The sequence below is a fragment of the Mauremys reevesii genome, linkage group 6 (genome assembly GCF_016161935.1).
Source record: "Mauremys reevesii isolate NIE-2019 linkage group 6, ASM1616193v1, whole genome shotgun sequence".
Taxonomy (NCBI): domain Eukaryota; kingdom Metazoa; phylum Chordata; order Testudines; family Geoemydidae; genus Mauremys; species Mauremys reevesii.
In genome coordinates this window covers 90,643,710-90,665,260 of record NC_052628.1, presented here as the reverse complement: position 1 = coordinate 90,665,260, position 21,551 = coordinate 90,643,710, and the positions used below count along the sequence as shown (strand labels likewise).

The following is a 21,551-nucleotide window of genomic DNA, read 5'->3' as shown; positions in this document are numbered from 1 at the left end:
TGGCATACTCCTTCTTTTGAGAGATCTAGTACCCTGCAGTATTGAAAAAATTTGACTGCAGAGTAGCTACATTTTTGAACACAGTTAAAAAAATATGCCAACTTGAGGCATTATTTTAAGTTTTTTTATTTATGCGGCTGTTACTATTTCAGAGTAGTTTTATTTTCTCTGAATGCCAGTGACAATACTTTAATGTAAAGATTTCATCATGAGCCTGTTCACATTGCCACTACCAGTAGTTTTCATTTACCAGAGTTGAATATGTGTTTTAGTCTGTAAAGGGTTACTGCAGGTGATGCTAAGATGTTTGATTTTGTTTGTAAATAAAGAGCAACATTTCAGTATCAACTGCTACCTTCAGATTGGTTTAAAGCACAACCTGCAGAGTTAATTTGTGAGCACCGAAGACAAATGTTCAGTGCATCTGTGATTCAGGGTTCCTGTTCTGTGGTCCTAATAGTTATTAGTTATGTATTTATAGATAAAGCCTGGCATAATAGACCACACAGCAAACACATTAAGTTAATTACATGTTACTACTGGAACTAAAATGGAAGTCTGCCAACAAGGTGAGCATCATACTTGTCCAATAAGCAAGTCCACAAGATAAGTCACCAGAGTCTGTGGATTTTTTTTTTTTAGTACATCTGGAGTTATTTGCAGAAGATTTTTAAATGCTTGATAATGGAGTGACAAGAATTATGATTATCACTGTGTCTCATTAGTAGCCTATAGAATCTCTTTTGATATTGAATACTTACATGTTAATACAGTAAAAAGCTCCACAACAGCAGACCATTTTCAGGTAGATCATCTGGAGAGTATGCACCCCTACCCAGGGAAGATGTTTGGGTATATGTGAGTGGCATGGAAAATGTCCTTCTGCAATTGGCATGAGGAATTGTGGTCCCCAGATACCTGAGTCTAACGTTAGTAAGCATGTGGGGGTGTGTGCATTGGGGTAGATGGGTTGTTCAATTAAATGTTTTTGTCATTTTGGTTTTTTTAGGACCATTTAACATTTTAGACATTTTTTCCCCTTTATAAGTCTGTACGTACATGCAAAATTAAGTAACCTGAATCTAAGACCTTAAGATCTGAGAGAGTTTGAATATTAAGGCTCTGATTTTTCTCTCACTTACATCAGTTCTGCACTTGTGTAACTCCAGTGACTTAAAAGGAGCGACTAGTGATTTGTACAAATGTAAATGAGAGCAGACTCTGGCCCTATGTTTTTAGCTTAGCTGTCTTTTTTGAAATTAAATAAAACTAATCCTTATTCTCTCTCTCTCTCTTCTGGAGCAGGTTTACTTTTTTAAACCTATTGTGTTAAACGTGAATCTTTTTTTTTAACCAGAATGAAAGAGAGACATCCAAGCAGAGACTAACCTAGACCAGTTAGTAGACAAATTTTGGACATTAGTGTGTAGATCCCTGCTTGACTTGAGTCTCTGCAAATTCTTCTCTAACTATTCTCCTATCTCTGTTTATTCCATGCTAAGCAGATGGCCCAGAAATTAGCCAAAAGCAGGAAGAAGGTGCAGTACAACCTCCATCAGCTTGATGTTATGCTTGTTTATTTTTATTTTTATTCTATTTTTTGCCTTTCTTACTTTTGATTTTGTGTTTTTATTTTCTGCATCCAGCAAGTTTTTGTTCAGATTTATTTCAGAGTCACCACACAAGTTGACATTTCCCCAAAATCAGTTGCCTGGTTGGCCATTTTTTGTTGCTTATCATTAGCCATTTCATGTTAGAACTAGGGTAAATATTGGATTTATCAAATGGAAACAGACAGAACCCAGAAATACCTACCAAATAAACAGGAATGACATGGTAAAGGTTTTAATTCTGTAAAATGGCATATTAAAAAGAAATTACTCTGATCCCTTTCTAAAGACTATTTTTGGTTAACTTACAGATGTGTCAAATTGCTGGATGCAAAAAAAAAAAGTTTCCATACGTACACTCACTTTTTGCACTGAGATTACTAAAAGATGAGTCAATTTTGTTCATGGAGTTCTTAGGTGTCGTGGAACAAATCTGATGCATTTTAAAGTACAAGCATTTGCTCTATATGTTTACAAATGTACATCTTCTGGAGTGGGTTAGTGCTTTAATATTCTGCTGTCTGACCATAAAGACCCTCTTACCAGAACTGCATTATAATTGCTTAATCTGCACCTACTGTATACATTTTTTCTCACTAGCCTGAGCAGTCACTGTAATAATTAGCATCATATAGAAATCCTGCAGACAAGAACTGCCCTTTGTCCTGTACATTGCTCACTCGAAAAGCCTTTTTTAATGTGGTATTCATGTTTAAATGAAAATCATTTTGATTTCCATGGAATGATTATACAGTTCATGCTGCAGTGGGTTATAACTTCATTTGGTCAGAAAGAAGAGGGTAGGGAGTTTGTATGGAATTAACAGTTTTACAAATAATATTGAATCTAACACACTTTCATCCCTATATATAGTTTCCATATCTTTGTGTTTATCTTTTAGCTTCTGCAATTTAATACTCTGTTTTGCATTGCTGTTCTGGTGACTGTGTCTTTGTGCGCCCTTGTTTGTGATCTAATATCATTATTAAGGCTATTCTCTGATGCATTTGCTGACTCTAAACCATTTTATTTGCAGGCCCCAGAAGGTGAATCTCAGCCCATGACTGAGGTGGACCTCTTTATCTCTACGCAGAGAATAAAAGTGTTGAATGCAGACACACAGGTATAGGCAAAGATGTGCCCTTGCCAGGGTTGGATCTTGTCAGTATTGTAATAGTGGTTCACTCTCTATTGAACTGTTATTGAAAGGTATCACAGTACAGCATTGCAGACAGTCTAGTGCCATTAATATGTCTGTTATCAGTGTCTCATAGATATTTGTCACTATAATACTTAGAGAGTTTGGCTGAGGTAGCTAATTCCAAATTCTTAATTCTTGGTGTAGTGCATGTTCAAACCCTCTGAACTGAGTCTTTTTGTATTTGGAGTTCTGTTACCCAGTAAATATAACAGCCATTAATTTTTTTTAAAAATGGGAATTTCAGTTCATTTGGTGGAACTGACACTGCTGGTTCCCTTTTCTTTCATATCTTTTCATACAGAATACATAAAGTTAGCCTGTGTTTGTATATTTACTGCCAGTTGTTCTTACATTGTTAGTATCTATTTGCATGATATCAAAACCATACTAAGCATTTGCTCAAAGCAAGCACTGATCTCAGAATTTCTCTTCCTCAGGAAACTATGATGGATCATCCTCTGAGGACCATTTCCTACATTGCAGATATAGGGAATATTGTTGTGCTGATGGCTCGGCGGCGAATGCCTCGATCTAATTCCCAGGACAATGTGGAGGCATCTCACCCTTCTCAGGACGGAAAGAGGCAATATAAAATGATTTGCCATGTCTTTGAATCTGAGGATGTAAGGAATTATTTATTTTATTTTATTGGTTATGCTTGAGAATATGAGAACCATTTGTCAGGATAGGATTGAAGTCTGTGGTTGATGGTCTTGTTTGATTTTTAGTTACATAAAAAGAATTCATCTAAAAAGAGGAACTCTTCTGCCTTTTGCATATTGGGTCCTTTTGGTTGGTTGTCATGATTAAATGAGAAACTGTAGTGGCAGGGTATACATTGTCCATGCTTATTCAATTTATGAAAATCTCAGTTGAATTTGTAGATTCAGGACCAGAGTCACCATTGTGCTTTACATTGCTTTGAAAGTTACAAAGCAGCTGTAAATCCATTTTAAGTAGCCAGTTAAACAGGGTTCATGACAACGTGAGGACTGTAGAAGGCAGGTTCTGTGGTCCACCATTAGGTGGCATACTAAGTTGTCTCTGTTATCTACCATTGGGCCCTCGCTGTTCTAGGCCCTGACATCTGGGGAAGATACATCAGTCCACACAATTCTCTAGTTTTATGTAATTTTTTTTAACTAAGCTAAATAACTAAAGAAAAAATGTAAAATAAAATTAAACACATGGGTAAATCAAATTTAAAATAAAATTTGTTAATATCAAATAATAAATTTATCTTATCATGTTAATTAATACCGCATAAGACAACAATTTTGTGAACTGTATCTAGTAATGTGGGAAGTCAACATATCTTGTTTAGCTGTCAGCCTGCAGAATAATAGGGCATTTTCAATTTCAGTGGCAACTGATATACTTATTTCAGTCAGATGACTGCTACATGGAGGGTCAGATCACTCCTATATTGAAATTAATGTTTAGACTACAGCTCCTCTTCCAGTTAATATAGCCTGCCCAAATTATGAGTGGTTAGGTGATAATCAATTTATTTTCCCTGCCCCTTGAACATAGGTTTATAGGAAACTTTCCAAAACAATTCAGAATAACACATCTGGTTACATTTAGGTGAAAATAACACACCTCCCAACCCATAACATATATGTCTGTGAGATCTTTTAGACAGTGAGGTTATTTAAACCAAGGTCTGTTTTTTGTCTTTGAGAAACTATTCCATAGGCACCATTCTCAGATAAATTCTGTGGGTTCTATCCACATGCACAGACCTGCTACCGGTCATCTGCTAGAGTTAAAAAGAAAGACAAGTGCAAGAATGCTGAGGTAGAAGCATTCCTCTACTAATGAAAATCAGAAAAAGAAAACAAACAAAAGTGATATTTATACGGGTGGTTGAAAAAAGATCAGTCAGTGGCTTTCTTGGCTCATCTGGTTAATGTCAGTGGACTTGCTGGCTGGTTATAGGCTGTTTGCTTATAGATGTCAAAAACAGGTGTTGAGGATTTCTAGACTCCTAACGCAGAGTGGCCAACTGAGGGAAGAGAAAGCATAGGTCTCATAAGAACATAAGAACGGCCATACTGGGTCAGACCAAAGGTCCATCTAGCCCAGTATCCTGTCTACTGACAGTGGCCAATGCCAGGTGCCCCAGAGGGAGTGAACCTAACAGGTAGTGATCAAGTGATCTCTTTCCTGCCATCCATCCCCACCCTCTGACAAACAGAGTCTAGGGACACTATTCCTTACCCGTCCTGGCTAATAGCCATTAACGGACTTAACCTCTCTTTATCAGGAATGGTGGCATCACATGGCAAGAGGACAGAAGCAATTTTTCTTTTCCTTCAGCTTATGAAGGTGATGACCAGGCTGGTTTCTACTCCTTAGAACTACTTCTTAGGAGTTTGTTGGCAAATCAGAATGGGGTAGTCCCCTTCTGAAGTCACAAGTGTCACCTAATGAGGTTTGATTAGGTCATATTTATGCAGATCATGATCATCCCCCCATGAATAAATGTTGTCTTGGAAAGTCCTAAATGTCAGGAGATCCAAAAACATATCAACAGTCAGTCAAGTGGTCTTATAGTATTTTGATACATTTGAGGAGACATGATCAACGGTCTTGGGTTACATGACATTTTTTCAACCATTCTACAAAAGTTCTGACTTAAGAATCCAAAATAAATTGGAAAAAATACAGAGCTAGCAAAAAATTGTAACTTTAGCTATTAGAAGTAAAGAGCCCTGACACTCCACAGGGTATATTATCTTAATCTTGTGTCTGTTGGTGTGTATTATAATCTCATTTTCGCTTCTCCAGTTAGGTAGCCCCAGAAGCGTTTAGTTTTAGAATGATCTTACTCTACCCAACAGCTAACTGGCAATCATTACATCATCAAACACTGGGATGCTGGCCAAAACTTGTCCCTGCTTTAAATTGCCCTAATCTGTTCAGGAATATAATGTGCAAATCCTAGAAAGACTGACATGTTCGAGCAAGAATCACAAGAAACTATGTGACTCTTTCTGCTGCTTCTGCAGGAGCAATTAAATAACACATAATTTCTTCCAAATTATAGTACTGTGATCTACGAACTCTGTGCCCAAACAATTAAAGTGGTGTTTTAGTTTCAGCTCCATTAAACACAGGAAGGTAGGGAATTAAATACTTAAATGGAAAAGGACAATCAGTAGGGAAAGAGTTTATTTTTGAGTTTCTAATAAGATATTTTAAGCAATGGAGACTAAACTATTGATAATGGAACAAATTTTCAAAAGAGCTCAGTGCCAGATTCCCAACTACTCAGCATCACAGTTGGGGCAAGATTTTCAAAAGAGCTCAGTGCCCAAAATCTAGCCATTTATTTTGGTGCTTAAATGAGAGTTGAACTCTTACCAAAATTTGGCCCAACATACGTGTGTGTGTGCGCGCACATGTGCGTAATTGTGACTGCATCCTCTTAAGTGCCAGTGATCATCTGTTGTCACCTGTTTGAGAGTAGTTTAAGATAGTCAATCTTTATGAGATGGACAGTAGGTAGCAGATACAAATATAAGCAGGGTGACTTTAAAAGAAAAAAAGAGGAACAAATATTCTTGAGTCATCTTTTTCCTATAGGTGTGTTCATCTAATGCTGGCTTGTAAGAGAATGGTACTGCTTGTGGTTAAAGGGCAGAGCAGCTCAGTTGTTGCCTGTGTTACCCAATAGGCATCCGAGAAGCTAATGTAATATAGTGTTCTTGTTCTCCAGCCTAACTGTCAAACAATGAAGGAAGGATTTCGTTGTGTTTACTTCAGCAGTTTTCATCAGTGAAAGGAAGGCCCACTATTCTTGCTTTTCAGTTGTAACGGCTTGCCTTGCTGGGTTAAATAATTGTATAGGTTGAGGATAAGATTATGTTGGGGGGGTTTGTTGTTGGTTGTTTTTGTGTGTGTGTGTGTGTGTTTAATTTTTGTCAAATGCCTAGAGCTTGGGATAGAGGTTCTTTTTATCCATACAGAAATCAAAATAAATTAATTCAGAACAAGTTGGAACCTGGTCTTTAGTATTGTAAATGATATTAAAAGAAAAAACTGGAATTAATTCAAGTGGCTTAATTAATATGGGGGAACTATTTACAGCATGATCATAACTGCAAGTGTCAGCGAACAAGACCATCAGCAATGCTATATATTTGATATTTTCCTTTCCTTTTTGGGGGGAACTGCTGCAGGCACAGCTGATTGCACAGTCCATAGGTCAAGCCTTTAGCGTGGCCTACCAGGAATTCCTGAGGGCAAATGGAATAAATCCAGAAGACCTGAGCCAGAAGGAGTACAGCGACCTGCTCAACACTCAAGACATGTACAATGATGACCTCATTCATTTTTCCAAGTCTGAAAACTGCAAAGATGTATGTCCCAGTCTTCTGATGATAGTAGCATTAGGCTGGTCTGTCCCAAATGCAAGCTAATACTGGGAGCAATTAGAAAGCCATTAGCGTTTCCCACAAATGACTTTCATCAGGTCAGGCTAGAGCACTTTCCTCCCCAGTAGGACACCCAGTGGCAATTCTGTTTGAAGAGGTGAACAGGGAACCGTCAGTTCATCCGTGTTACAGTGATTTGCCATCTGTTCTGTGCTGTTTTACCAAACAGTTTTCAAATACACAGGACACTGCACATCAGTTAAAGGAGTTTAAAACAAGCTGTTGATTTAACAAATAACAGACATTTTATGGCGACATTAGGGTTGATGAAAGCATTTGTTTCCAGGTGTGTTTTAAAGGAGTATATATTTTTGCTTGTTTTATTAATAAAGATGAACCAGTGTACCATTGCAGTGTACAGGATATGTAATCCAGTCTGTAATCACCAGCATATTCTCACTGTCGTAGTCCTGCCTGCACCACCCCATCACCACCACCTCCTGTGAGGCCCTGGGGTCTAGGTGGTCAGACCTGGTGGCTGGAGTGGTGGTCGAAGCCGGTCGTAGGGTCGAGAAAGAGCCGAGGACAGCGCTGAAACTGGAGACAGTCCATGGGTCAGAGTCCATAGACAAGCCAAATCAGGATCAGAGTCAGAGTCAGGAAGCAGGCCAAAGATCGAAGCTGGGCTGGAGTGAGTCCAGAGGCCTGGGGGTCAGGAGTCAGGGGCAGGGCTAAAGCAGGGTGAGGAACAGAGCTGGAGTAGCCTCAGGACAGGGCATGGACAAAGCAGGGGGTAGGAACAGGCACAGGGATAGGATCAAGGGCAGGCTGGAACTTTAGGGAGTCTGCAACGTTTCTAGGCACTCGGAGGGTTCCAAGCTGAGTAATGCTGTTGCACAGACTAACTTGATATGAAAGTGAAATACCTGTGCCTTGGGGCTATCTGATCTGGGCCCTGCCAGGGAATAGGCTGCTGCAGCATGCTAGAGGGTTGAGTCACTGCAGGTTCTGCTGGAGGGGTGAGTCACTAGCTGAGTGAGCAGCCCTGGTCCAGCTGCAGGTTTGCCTTATTCTCCCCTGCCCCCTCCCCGCCACATTAATATGTTGATTTATTTCAAGCTAGAAATAAATTAGAAATTTGTTAACACATCTGTTTCATTGCTTTTGCCTTGGAGTGAGAAAGAGAGAGGTTGTGTGTGTCTGTGTTGGTGTCTGTGTATATCGGGTGGGCAAACGTTTTGGCCCGAGGGCCACATCTGGGTATGGAAATTGTATGGCAGGCCATGAATGCTCACAAAATTGGGGGTTGGGGTACGGGAGGGGGTGAGGGCTCTGGCTGGGGGAGTGGGCTCTGGGGTGGGGCCAGAAATGAGGTGTTCAGGAGTGGGAGGGGGTTCTGGGCTGGGGCAGAGGGTTGGGGTTCGTGGAGGATGGGGTGAGGGCTCTGGCTGGGGATGTAGGCTCTGGGATGGGGCTGCCGATGAGGGGTTCAGAGGGCAGGAGGGGGATCAGGGCTGGGGCAGGGGATTGGAGCATGAGAGGGGTCGAGTGCAGGCTCTGGGCGGAGCTTATCTCAAGCAGCTCCCGGAAGCAGCAGCATGTCCCCACTCCGGCTCCTACGCGGAGGCGCAGCCAGGTGGTTCTGTGCGCTGTCCTATCCGCAGGTGCCGCCCCTTGAGCTCCCATTGGCCGTGGTTCCCGGCCAATGGGAGCTGTGGGGGCAGCACTTGGAGCAGGGACATTGTGCGTAGCCCCCTGGCTGACCATACGCATAGGAGCCGGAGGGGGGACATGCCACTGCTTCCGGGAGCCGCACGGAGCCATGGCACAGCAGAGTGGTGGACCCCTGATCCCGCTGCCTGGCTGGAGCGGGACAAGCACCGAATCCCACTCCCCAGTGGGAGCTCAAGAGCCAGATTAAAACGTCTGAAGGGCCGGATGCAGCCCCTGGGCCATAGTTTGCCCACGCCTGATGTATATGTATGTGTGCACATAGGCTGTATTCTGTAGCTGATGATAATATGTGTTTGAAACTGTATTTCTATCTCCTAATTCAGGTTTACATTGAAAAGCAAAAGGGAGAAATTCTAGGTGTCGTGATTGTGGAATCTGGCTGGGGATCCATCTTGCCCACAGTTATTATAGCCAACATGATGCATGGAGGACCAGCAGAGAAGTCGGGAAAGCTGAACATAGGGGATCAAATCATGTCAATTAATGGTACCAGCTTGGTTGGCTTACCACTCTCAACATGCCAGAGTATTATAAAGGTACAGGGAATGTTCTTAAATGTTACACATTTAAAAACTGTATGGGAATAGTGGAAGACAATAAAGATGTAAATTAAGGACGCTCTCTAACAACACTCATAATTTGCATGTTTATAGCAGTTTCTCTCCGATGATCTCAAAGCACTTTGCAAACTCTAATTAATTAAGCCTGGTAGGCCCCTGTGAGATAGGAAATATTAATAGCATCCCCATTTTCGAGGGTGAAATGAAAATGCTGAGCTTCGACTTGCTTAAGTTCACACAAGATGTCTATGGCGAGCTGAGAATAGAAGCTTGGCTCCCCCACTAGTCCCGTGCCTTAACCACAAGACCAGCTTTGCCACCTTGGCCTTACTTTGTGTTTCATCATTCACAAAGCTCATAACTATTCAGAGAAAAAGGGCCAGATCTTGAAGCCAGATCTTAGTCTTGAGCAAAACTTCCGTTGAAGTCAATTGGAGCTTTGCTTCAGTAAGGACTGAAGAAAAGGATCTGGGAATTTGACCCAGAGTGCTAAGACTGATAAAACAAATGTTGTAAATTGGACAATTTATATTTTTAAACTATAAAACATACAGTATTTGTCTTCTATATGATTATGGAGTTAACTTGTGAATATTTTGAAGTGTTCATTTTTATTTCAACCTAGTAACGCTATGGGACATTTAATTGGGATAACTTTCCTCTAATTTACATAAGTATGTGATTGCAAAAAGCAGGCACGTCAAGTGGAAAAGAAGAACCACTGGGGTACCTGCAATTTATAAGAGAACGGGTATTTAATCATTACTGTTTCATGGAAAGAAAATGCTGCATCCATTGAGAATGTCAGAGGCACAACTAAAATTGAAACAAATAGCTACCCTACAACTTGCTGCACCACATGGTTTGTAAGTTACATACTGAAATGGTACATCTGACATCTATTGTCATAAACAGTTAGTTAAGGGTTAAGGTTTTTTTCTACCTGTAAAGGGTTAACAAGCAATACCTGCGGACACCTGACCAGAGGACCAATCAGGGACAAGATAATTTCAAATCCCTGTGGAGGGAAGTTTTTTTTTTTTCTGTTCTTTGTGTGTTTAGAGAGTCTCTCTTGGGAGTTGAGGGAGTCCAGACATCTTAATCAAGTCCTCCCAGGTTTCTGCAATAAATTCTTCTATTCAAGCTAGTGAGTATTAGCAAGGAACTAGTATTCTTATACTTTTATTTCTGTATTTGCAATTCTGTGTTTTGCTATAGAATTTCTTTAATTCTGTACTGTTATTGCTTTTACTGAGAAAGAAAGGAGGGGGAATTCTCTCTAGAGATTGATAAGTTTAGACCCTGTGTATTGTTCCATCTTGGTTACAGAGACAGTTACTTTCTTTTTATTCTTTAATAAATCTTTTCTGTAAAGGACTTGGTTGATCTTTCCTTGGGTGGATTCTCAGGGAAAGGGGAGGAGGGAGGCATCCCTCTGTAGTTGGATTCCGGTATCTCTCCTAGGAAAAGGGAGGGAGAAGGAAGCAGGGGGGAATGGTTTATTTCTCCTAGGTGTAAGAACTCCATGGATTTGGGGCTCTTGGGATCCCCAAAGATTTTGGGGAAGGACTGTGTCCCAATACACGTACATTATTGGGTGGTGGCAGCTTTTACCAGATCTAAACTAGGATTTTAGTTTAGGGGAACCAATGAAGGTCCCCATTTTGGAACCCAACAGCTCTAAGTGGGGGTGAGACCTATGACATCTATAAATTCTTCTGTAGAACAACCCAGCAAAATGCCAAGTAAAGCTGGATTTTTATACTCCTTTTTGATGAGTTCTTGCCAGGTGATTTTCATTAAATTGTTTTGAAATAAAATTATTTTTGTCTAGTAGTTCACAAAATAAATGTCTACGTGCCCCTTCCAAATTATGTGTAGGCTGTGGTTGGTTTCTTAGCAACTGAACTAAAAAATTGCTACAAAGATTTAAAATATGTGTATCTGAAAATGAAAACTCTGCACATAGGTAGGTAATAGAAATACTTGAGATACTCAGCCTAGCACGTAAACATGTAATGTGTTCTGACCATTGCTCTGATTACTGGCCTTGTCTGAGTGCAATAGAGTCAAACCTGGGTAAAAGCAGCCTGATTTCCTGGAAAAAACATAATTTGTCCAATAAATCAACTTTCTGCTGCTTTTTACCTTGGACACCTAGAAACTTGGTGTTGTAGCTGGTTTATTCCCTTTACCCAGGCCCTCTTTAAATGTAATTACATATTCCAAGCTCAGAATGTTTCTTAATGATTAGGACAAATTCAGCCCAGGATTATGCTGACATATTCATGACCCTTTCAGGTTGAAGGTCTACCCCACAGATGGAGGAAGGTTGGAGCAACAGAAACTGGCTTCATCCTTCCCCCTGGAAGCCCAAAATTGGGAGGATCTCACCAAGATGGAAGCCAGGGCTTGATTTAGCCTCTGCTAATGTTGAGGCTACTAAGGAGATCACAGCTGAAAATTGTCTCCTCCCACCTGAAGGGAAAGGGGGTGACAGCAAAAATAGCCTTTTGTTTCCAGGGGCTAAATCCCTACCTTGAGGGCAAGGGTCTGTAGCTGGCATAGGGAGGTGCAATTGTTCAGGGAGGTGTAATTGGAATTCCGTAACTAGCTATGTTGTTACCAGACCTCTTACTGTTCTCACTTTTGTTCTGCTTGTTCCCCATCCCACACCAGTTATTTCCAAAAATGTAATTATTTGCAGGCCTGGCATATAGAATGTCTACTTCAGCACATTCCTCCTCCTCCTCCTCCAGAGTCCTTCCAAATGGACGGCTTGAGAATCTCCCTGGTTGCTTCTCCAACAAGAGCACCGTCACTATCTCGTCGCTATGGAGATCTCTACTGACACATGTGCTTCGGTCCCTTTTTTGTTGCTACATTTGGCTGTTGTCATGGGGACTGCTGGCCATTAATCTTGTCCTTCCAATGAGACGATGACCCATAGATTGCTGAAAAGAACTGCAAACTTACCTGGAGCTGTTCATACATCAGTTCTGAATCACATGCAAAAAAAGGAGATATATATTATATATATTGCATGTGATTCAGAACTGATGTATGAACAGCTCCAGCTAGATTGCTGTAAAGCTTTGCAAACGTATGGGTCATCATCTGCTTGGAAGGACAATTTTAATGGCCAGCAGTATGTATATTATCGGCTAAAATAGATATTCAGAGAATGCACAAGGATCTTAGCATTGCAAAAATTCCTTAGCATGCAGTGAACAGGACTACCTTACAAACAATTGGACGTTTATGTGAATAATGAGAATACTCACAATTACATTAGAGAGGAATTTTTTTTTTAAAATGAGGGATCCAAACCTTCATACTAATCAACCATAAAGTAAGTGCTAACTGACGGGATTAGGAAGAAACTTCCTGCATGGAATGGCTATTCCATATCTTATGTTGCTTTCATCTTTTTCTCAAGCATCTGGTGTGCATGGACCCCTGGACTAATCTAGTATAGCACTTTTTCTATTCCTATTGGCATGGATTCCCAACATATAAAATATTATGAACTGACTGTGTTTAAGGGATGCATTATTTCTGTAAAATTTAGAAATTGCTTATTAGGAGCCCGCGTTCCTTTTTTTTAAAAAGGAGCATGCAAAAATACATGTGCAATTCACACTTGGAGTTGCAAACACCCATACTTGCCACAAATGAATGCAAACTGGATACTTACTATCAGGGCCGGCTTTAGGAACTGCGGGGCCCATTCGGTGGCGGTCCGAATCTTTGGCGGCACTTCGGCGGCAGGTCCTACTCGCTCCGGGTCTTCTGCGGCACTGAAAGACCCGCCGCCGAAGACCCGGACTGCCGCCAGGTGAGTAAAAATTAAAAAGTAAGGCGCTCTTTTTTATGGCGTGGGGCCCTCTTAGGCGCTGGGCCCAATTTGGGGGAATAAGCCTAAAGCCGGTCCTGCTTACTATTTGCTTGTTTCTGGGTATGTAGTCCATAAAGGCCGATTGCCCTATGGTATGTAGATGATCACTGATTGTGATTAGTGCATCACAGACAGTAAATAAAATACATGGAAGTAAATGGAATGAAGTAGAGCAAAAAATACAGTGGGCCTTGTGTTTTGCTGAGAGCCAGCTGGCTGTGGAACTGCCTCTTCTCACTTCATAATCTCATTTGCTTTGGTTCCCAAAGCAGCATGCCCACTTATAGCCAGCCTGTGTTGGCTTGATTAACATGCCATGCTGAGTGCAGTGCTATGCAGAGAGCAGAGAAATGAAATGCCCTGGCACTCTTTCCTCACGGTTTTTCCTCCCACCTCTGAGCGGGTGCATACAACTGCCATAAATATAAATAGGCAGTTAGACATAGTTGTCAGGAAAATAGACCCTCTTGAGGCAATGGGTGAGAGGATTGAATGGATCTGTACTTAACATAAGCTCCTAAGTAAGCACCCCTTTCCTCACTTAGAATGGAATTGAATATAGCCAGTTTCTTTCCTCCATTAAAGGAGAAAGAGAAGTTTAAGAGGCTGTTTTAAATTGCACTTGATTGCATTTGCATATTAGTAGAAACAGTAAGTATGAACGCCATTAGTCAAACAGGGATACTTTGGTTACTTCCCCTTAAAAAGAACAGTGGGTTACGTCTGTAGCTCAATAAGGATCAATTAACAAAAACATCTTAGACTTAGCAGATTGGCTTCGGGCATCTTCTCCATTTCTATTAGAACATAGAGCACCGTCTGACTTCCAGCTAACCTGGTCTCTAAAGGGAAGCTGGTTGATTCAGTTCTACTGGAGATTTGTCCTCTCTCCCCTCCCACGCCACCCCACTTCAAGCTTTTCCCCCAACAGATAGGTGAATGAAGATTTCCTTCTCATTTTTGGCTTCTCTACTTGCTTGGTAATGGACTACAATGCCCATTGGGATTGTTCCAAAAGCCATTTGCCCCCAGCAGAATGGCACACACACTCAAGTACTGGGTCTTGTAGAGAGAGGCCCTACAAAATCAGCAAGAATAAACCATATGTAAAAGCTTGGGGATTGTAGTATAACTCCCTGTACAGATCAAGAAATCTTTTCAGACCCTGAGTAACATCCTAGTCCCATTGAATTCAATGGCAAGACTTCCATTGACTTCAATGAGACCAGGATTTTACTCTTTGTGAGTAAATTGGACAGACACTGGAATGTTAAAAGTAGGGTATTTCTCTCAGGCATTAACAGAGCTTTCCTTTTGTGTTAGGAATTGTGATTGTTGGAGGTTGTCTGGGTGTTGCCTGGATGTTTACACAGTATTCTAGTGTAGAGAAATGTATGTTCCATTCTGGACACTTTACAGGGAAAAAAAAGATACTTTAACTCTGGGAGAAAGACAGAGATGATTAGGTGGGTTGAACGGTGAGAACTTCAAACTGTATGAGGGTCAGACATGCAGTCATCTTCTGTTTTGATAGTGCCTTGCTGTGGTTAACCAAGATTGCAGGGTGAATGTGATATTCTCAGTTTAGAATGAGGGAGTCTCTGAGCATTACTTATACAAGCATTCAATGGACAGGACTTAAGTAAGTTCTGCCTTTTGCATTACGAAATTGAATGCAGAAAAGCTACCTGTTTGCAGCCATCTTAAGTGCATATTTACTTTATTTTTGCAACAAAATGCATGACAGTTTTCAGCTTAATTGCACAGACCTACTTCTCCACCCCACCCCACCCCCGCTTTCTGTAGAACAATGTTCTGTGTTCCAAAATAAAGAACTTGCTCACAGGAGGTCTAATTTCTTGGCAGTTTAAAATGACCATGTCAAAATGTTGACAACTAGAGGTTGACATTGCATCATTCAGTTAACAGGTTGTCATATTGCTTGTATCTGGTACTTATTAGGAATCCTACTTTGTAATGATGAATACACAGCAAACTGCTTGTTCAGTATTATTTCCATGTTAGCATTCAAACTATTGTTTTATTTCAGTGCCAGTTTTCAGCTGTCTCAGGCCATACTTGTCATAGTGTGTATATATATATATATATTTTTAAAGGGTTTGAAAAACCAGGCCCGGATTAAACTGAATATAGTGAGATGTCCTCCAGTAACCACCGTCTTGATCAGAAGACCTGACCTCCGATATCAGCTGGGTTTCAGTGTACAGAATGGGATCGTAAGTCGCTTTCACAATCCTTAGGTTTCTACTGTGATGCTTTTTATAGCTGTGAAATTTTTTGGCAAACCTCTCACCTCACCAAGGTCTATGCACACATTCTGATTATAAGACTTAAAAACTGACTTATTAGAAAATTTATTACCTCCCCTATGGTCAATCCTTCTTTCCAAGTCAAAAGCAGGAAAAGATACTTTGTCATATTAGAGTATAAAAAGTCAGCCATAGGAATAACAGATCTTTTAAGCTAAAGAACCAAAAGGTGTATGGGGCAGGTTGTTCACAGGCTGCATTAGTCGTATGTCTAACTGAGCCAGAAAGAGTCTTCTTTTACAATCAGAGAAAGTCAAAGACATACAATTCTAAATCCTTTAAAGACTATGGACCTATGCAATCTCCTAAATTTTCAAAGTGCCAGTGTCCAAAGGGTTAATACTAGTAATTTTCAATGGCCAACTTACTTTGTTTGTTTTTATGCACCATGGGGAGGAGCTGTTCATTATTATTCTATAAGCTGAGTACTGACTTTGTAACAGTTATTCTAGTCCATTTTACCCTGATCTGTGTTTCACTGTATTTTAAGAACTCTTTTTACACTTTGGAGACTTGTTTATTTAAATATTGAGTTTGTCATTTGTGAACAAACTTCAGTTGTTTTACAATTTAACATGCTTAGCGTTGATAACTTTGTCCTTTCCCTTCAAGATCTGTAGCCTTATGAGAGGAGGTATAGCAGAGCGAGGAGGAGTACGAGTGGGCCATCGGATCATTGAAATCAATGGACAGAGTGTTGTAGCAACGCCCCATGAAAAGATCGTTCACATTCTCTCAAATGCTGTTGGTGAGGTAGGAACTGGATAGATGATATTACACGCTTCAGCACCATTGCCTCGTGCTGCCTACCACCATCCAAATATAAATACTGGAAATGAGAATAGGATTAAACCAGGCTTATTGTAAACGTGTTTTCATAGTTTTTAATAGAAAGCCTGCGTGAGAGGTGCTGAGTGCCCACAGTTCCTGTTAACCTCAGCAAGGTTTGCAAGAACTCAACACCTCAGCATTGTGCTGCAATAAACCGTAGCATGGGCATGAAAACTCACTGGTTACGTCTTTCCCTTGTACTATGTCACTGCAGCTACTTTCTTCTTCTCATCTCAGGCCACTTTCTCCCTTACACATACATACCCTCTAAGCATGAAATCACACAAACCCTTTTATTTCCAAAGCATTGCATCACGTGTATGAGGAGCATTGACTGCCTTGTTTTGTTTCCACCCAGATTCATATGAAGACCATGCCAGCGGCCATGTACAGATTGTTGACTGCGCAGGAGCAGCCAGTTTACATCTAAGGCTGATACCTCACCTTCACAACATGCATGGAGGATGTTTCTCCTCGTCAGTGGTTGTGTTTCTAGTACTGCATTTCTGTGTCTGCAGAGACATCTCTATCTCTGTCTTCTCTCCAACATTTTGCTGTGTACAGGGAAAAAAAATTCCATGAGACTTTTTTTGGTTGCATCTTTTTGCATTATGTAATTCCTCACAGAGTAGAAAAATTAGTTATTCACAGCTAGTTTAACAAAGGACTGATTGCACTTCTTCAAGCTCCGTCATCAGTCATATATCTATGGCCATAACTCGACAACACAAATACATTAAGTATTACTAAATTAGAAAGCTTGCTTTACAAATAGATCAAACCACAGGGTAAAGTTCTCCTCTTGGACTCCACATAGAAGATTTTTGACTCCATTAATCTGTTCTCTGTGTGTGCACTGAGCGTAACATTACCAACAAAGAGTTCAACATACACAGGGAGAGCAGAGAACCAAGGGGATAGTTCTGCCCTAAAGGAGGAGTTAAAAGTCTATGAAGAATGAGTTAATGAGTAAGTGATGTTGTGGTAAAACTCATAATTCAAATGCACACCTTTTAATTGTCTTTAAGGTTTATTCTTCAGGATCGTGTAACCTCAAAGGTGGTTTGTATGTTGCTGAAATGTGTAAGAGTGTCATTGTTTCACTAGGGCATACTAGAGGAGGTACTTTCACCATTTGGTCTCCCAGGTATAAGAGTCTTTTTTTTTTTCCCCAAAAAAAATCTTTTTCTTCATTTTTAGATGCAGGATATCTTTTATATCCCCCTCCCTACTCAGAGGTAGGAGAATGTTAAGTGGCCTATAAATATACAGCAAGAATTATATTTTGGGGGCTTCTGCTGAAAATCTAAATTTTTAAAGCTCTTAAATACACAATTTCTCATTGTTGTGTGGGTGAATGTGTTTTGTGTGTGTGTGTGTGTATTTAAAACTATGTGCTTGATATTTATGAAATTTGAACAAAAATAGGTCTACATACAGTTGTAAGTAGTTTTGTTACTCTGAGCCAGTATTAACATATCTTTGGTCCAAAGACTGTTTAATTTTAATTACTTTTTTTTTCTTTAGCTCATGATCTGGATAACAGTGGGGGAGGTGGGATGGGAGTGAGGAGAAATTAATTTATTTGTAATATATATACATATAAATATATATATATATAAAGTTAATCCATGGTTCTCCATTTGTAGAACATTAAAGGGTTTTTATGTACTTGTACAATGAAGAAGAGGGTTCAAAAACATTGTGGGGTGCATGATATCAAGGATTTGCGTGGTCTATAAATTTTGGAGAGTGGAGCTGGGGAGGAGGGGAGAAGATAGTAATAGTAGTAGTGACTCTCCTCCCTCCAGAAGGAGAGACCTCTCTATTCCATGTAAGGTAGTTCTGTTCCATTAGTCCTATGTACTCACATTTAAGCTCATATATTACTGTGAATTTAGACCAGTCAGATGCCTTTAAATTTATCAAAAGTAGCAGCTTTTGCTGCATCTTATTACAACACTTAGGCTTTGGCTACACTTACACTTCAAAGCGCTGCCGTGGCAGTGCTGCCGCGGCAGCGCTTTGAAGCGCTAAGTGTAGTCAAAGCGCCAGCGCTGGGAGAGAGCTCTCCCAGCGCTGTCCGTACTCCACCTCCCTGTGGGGAATAACGGACAGCGCTGGGAGCCGCGCTCCCAGCGCTGGGGCTTTGACCACACTGGCGCTTTGCAGCGCCGCAATTTGCAGCGCTGGAGAGGGTGTGTTTTCACACCCTGCTGCAGCGCTGCAAATTTGTAAGTGTAGCCAAGCCCAAAGATTTAATGTGATGAAAATACTGGAGCAGGACAAAACAAAAATCTCATCCCTCTGTTTGTGTGTGTGTGTGTGTGTGTGTGGCTGATGGCCACTAACATCAGTTTCTCATTTAATGAGGGATATAAGCACTGTGGTTGCAGACTGGAGATGACATTTGGAATTGTCTCCAGAGATTTCATAGCTTAGATATACACGTGTGTACATTTCCGTTAATAAGTGAGCTGTGAAAACTCTGCCTTTGTCTGATCACTTAGTTCCATCTGTGATCAGGGGCCCAATTTTTCCTTCAAAAACAATGGACTGAGTGGAGAGAAAGAAGATAAACTTTTTATTTCAACTGGCAGCAAATACTGGAACTATTTGAGGGAGATAGTGGAATGGTGAGTAAGCTGTTGTAGTAAATGAATATGTTTTGGTGTAAGAGTACTGTACAATTACTTGATGTACAGCAGTTCTTGTTGTTAGGTAATCAGATCCCAATCTCTGGAATAACAAACTTTACAAGGGCATGGTGGTATTATTCCAGATTAGTATTTGCTCTGCCGTCAGACAGATGCAAATAGATTGTGAATTACGTGTGAGTAGAGATTTTATTGTCAGGCATCTGGTTTATGAAGGTCATAGGAACACTTTTTTTCATAACTTCCCATCTGTATAGTAATATATGTAAATATGATATATACCATGTATAATTTAGAAGATTATATACAGTGCAGCCTTTCCATAAGTTGCCTGAGTGAAAAGCTACTCTTGAAGACCTGGTTACCACATGGCTGGTTCCCAACTTTAACTCCCATATTAATTTTCTGCTTTTGTGGCTCTAGCCAACTCCCATTGAGGAATATCCATCGACTTCAATGGAAGATGGATTAAGCCCTCAGTATGCAAATGAATATAGGGTTGTAACAGTGATTGATTCTTAGTAACTAAGGGTCCTATCCTGCAAACGCATGTGTGCTTAACTTTAGGCACCTGAGTAACCCATTGACTTCACTGGGACTGCACATGTGAGTGAGTATAAACTAAGCATGTGAGTGCAGGATTGGGGCCTCACTGAGAATGTGAATTGTTCTATTACAATAGACGTATTATGATTTCTAAGCAGGGACAGATAGATAGTGTAAGCACTCCTAATGTAAACAGTCCCACAAGTGCAGCCTGGAAAGGGAAAGCGTGTTTCAGAAATACAATGAACTCAAAAGGGAGAGTTGACACCTCCGTAGTCTGTTGTTTTTTCCACTGATGTTTAAAAGATGTTAGAGCAGCTGTTTATGTTAGTATTTTAGATGAGTGAAATCCTCCATGGGTTGAAAGAAATAACCTACCATTTTACATTCCTTCTCTTCCGTGAAGGTCCTGCAAAGCTGTCCCTTCACTGTTTAGTACAATATTACTAACTTTTCAGTGTTTACATTAAGGATGAAATGTCCTTTAATTTTTTTTATTGGTAGTTTCACACTTATTTGTTTGACTCTCTTTATAATTTAAGGCTTGGTTTGTATTTCTTGAGTGCAGATTTTTTTTTAATTTTCTAAATGAAATCTGTTTATGAAGATGGCAGTGTGGGTGAGATTTCTTGTATATATTTAGCACAGTACTTAGAATATGAAGTTTTACTATTGTTCTGTAAAGAGGGTGAATAGAAATTATTGTAAAGCGTTGGGGAAAGTATAGTATTGTATTTGTAACAATATTGTTCTTTGTAAACACTAAACTCAATCTCTATATATAAATATAAATATATATATATAAATATATGTGAGCCTGGAATGTTGATACTGCACATCTACTGAATGTAATTCCTCTGACGTTTTTTGTCACAGGTCTCTGACCCTCTGTCTGTAACGCAGCTCCAGTGGTTTGATTGATTTTTTTGCCAGCTGTTTTGTTGTGATGTATTTACTGTGCTACATTCCTTTATTTAATGGAGCGCTAATGTCGGTGAGATTTGCAACAATAAAAAACAAAAACAAATTGGGCATGGCTGAGAGTTTGCTGATGTGATCACCAATATTGACTCAATATTTCGGGGGGGAGTGCTTGATCCCCACCCCTGAGCAGTTTAGTTAAGATGACCTAAGTCCCTGTGTAAACAGCACTAGTTCAATGAAAGGTGGATTACCCATGCTGATGACAGGAGAATCCAGTCAGCACAGGTAGGGTCTACACTGAAGGGCTACAGCAGCACATCTGTGCCGTTGTAGCGTTTTAAATGTAGATAAACCCTAAGTCTTCATAGAACGTTTTATGTGCAACAAATTCTAATGAGAACTTGAATCTGCAAAAGTATTATACACCAGAGAGACTGTAGCAGAAAAATTGACTTTGCAACTTCAGACATTGATTCACTAATGTTAATGTGAAAGTTCAACCTTGCCTTTACCTGTATTGGATATAGGCCACAACACCTCACGTTTTGGGCCACAGAAGATTTCTTCTTCCATTACTTCATGGACTGGAGATCCCACTCTTTATCCTATTCACCCTCTCTGCCGTGGCCAGAGGCCTCGCCCAAGCTAGCAGTCAGATTTTACTATGTATATCCGACACAGGTGACAGACATTCCAATACCTTGCAACAATCTAGGTGAGCCTGAGGTACCACTGTACCTGATCTAGGACGGAAGGGAGCCTGCTGGTTATATCCTATAACAAAAACCTGTAGTTTTATAATTCACATATGCGAGGGGGGAAACATTTACTTTTCTTTTGTGTGACAATTGGAACAAGAGTAATCTCCCACCATTAAA

The 21,551-nt window shown here is 40.3% G+C and overlaps 1 protein-coding gene across 8 annotated transcripts in view; it reads left to right on the top strand.

Annotated features, from left to right (window-relative positions):
• Positions 1 to 20,749, top strand: part of APBA1 (amyloid beta precursor protein binding family A member 1) — a 140,537-nt gene extending 119,788 nt beyond the window's left edge. For 4 of the 8 annotated variants that reach the window (XR_005600892.1, XR_005600898.1, XR_005600893.1 and 1 more), the window contains 9 exons: positions 1,506 to 1,538; positions 2,647 to 2,733; positions 3,249 to 3,434; positions 6,999 to 7,178; positions 9,251 to 9,463; positions 15,503 to 15,622; positions 16,328 to 16,468; positions 16,905 to 17,515; positions 19,057 to 20,749. Coding sequence is in view for 1 of the 8 variants with exons in the window: in XM_039545864.1 (XP_039401798.1) it covers positions 1,506 to 1,538; positions 2,647 to 2,733; positions 3,249 to 3,434; positions 6,999 to 7,178; positions 9,251 to 9,463; positions 15,503 to 15,622; positions 16,328 to 16,468; positions 16,905 to 16,976 (1,032 nt within the window). In the remaining 7 variants the exon portion in view is untranslated. Of the gene's footprint in view, positions 1 to 1,505; positions 1,539 to 2,646; positions 2,734 to 3,248; positions 3,435 to 6,998; positions 7,179 to 9,250; positions 9,464 to 15,502; positions 15,623 to 16,327; positions 16,469 to 16,904; positions 18,526 to 19,056 lie in introns of those variants that run through there. The other 4 variants (XR_005600895.1, XR_005600897.1, XR_005600899.1 and 1 more) reach the window with 4 other exon arrangements.
• Positions 20,750 to 21,551: the final 802 nt, after the last annotated feature.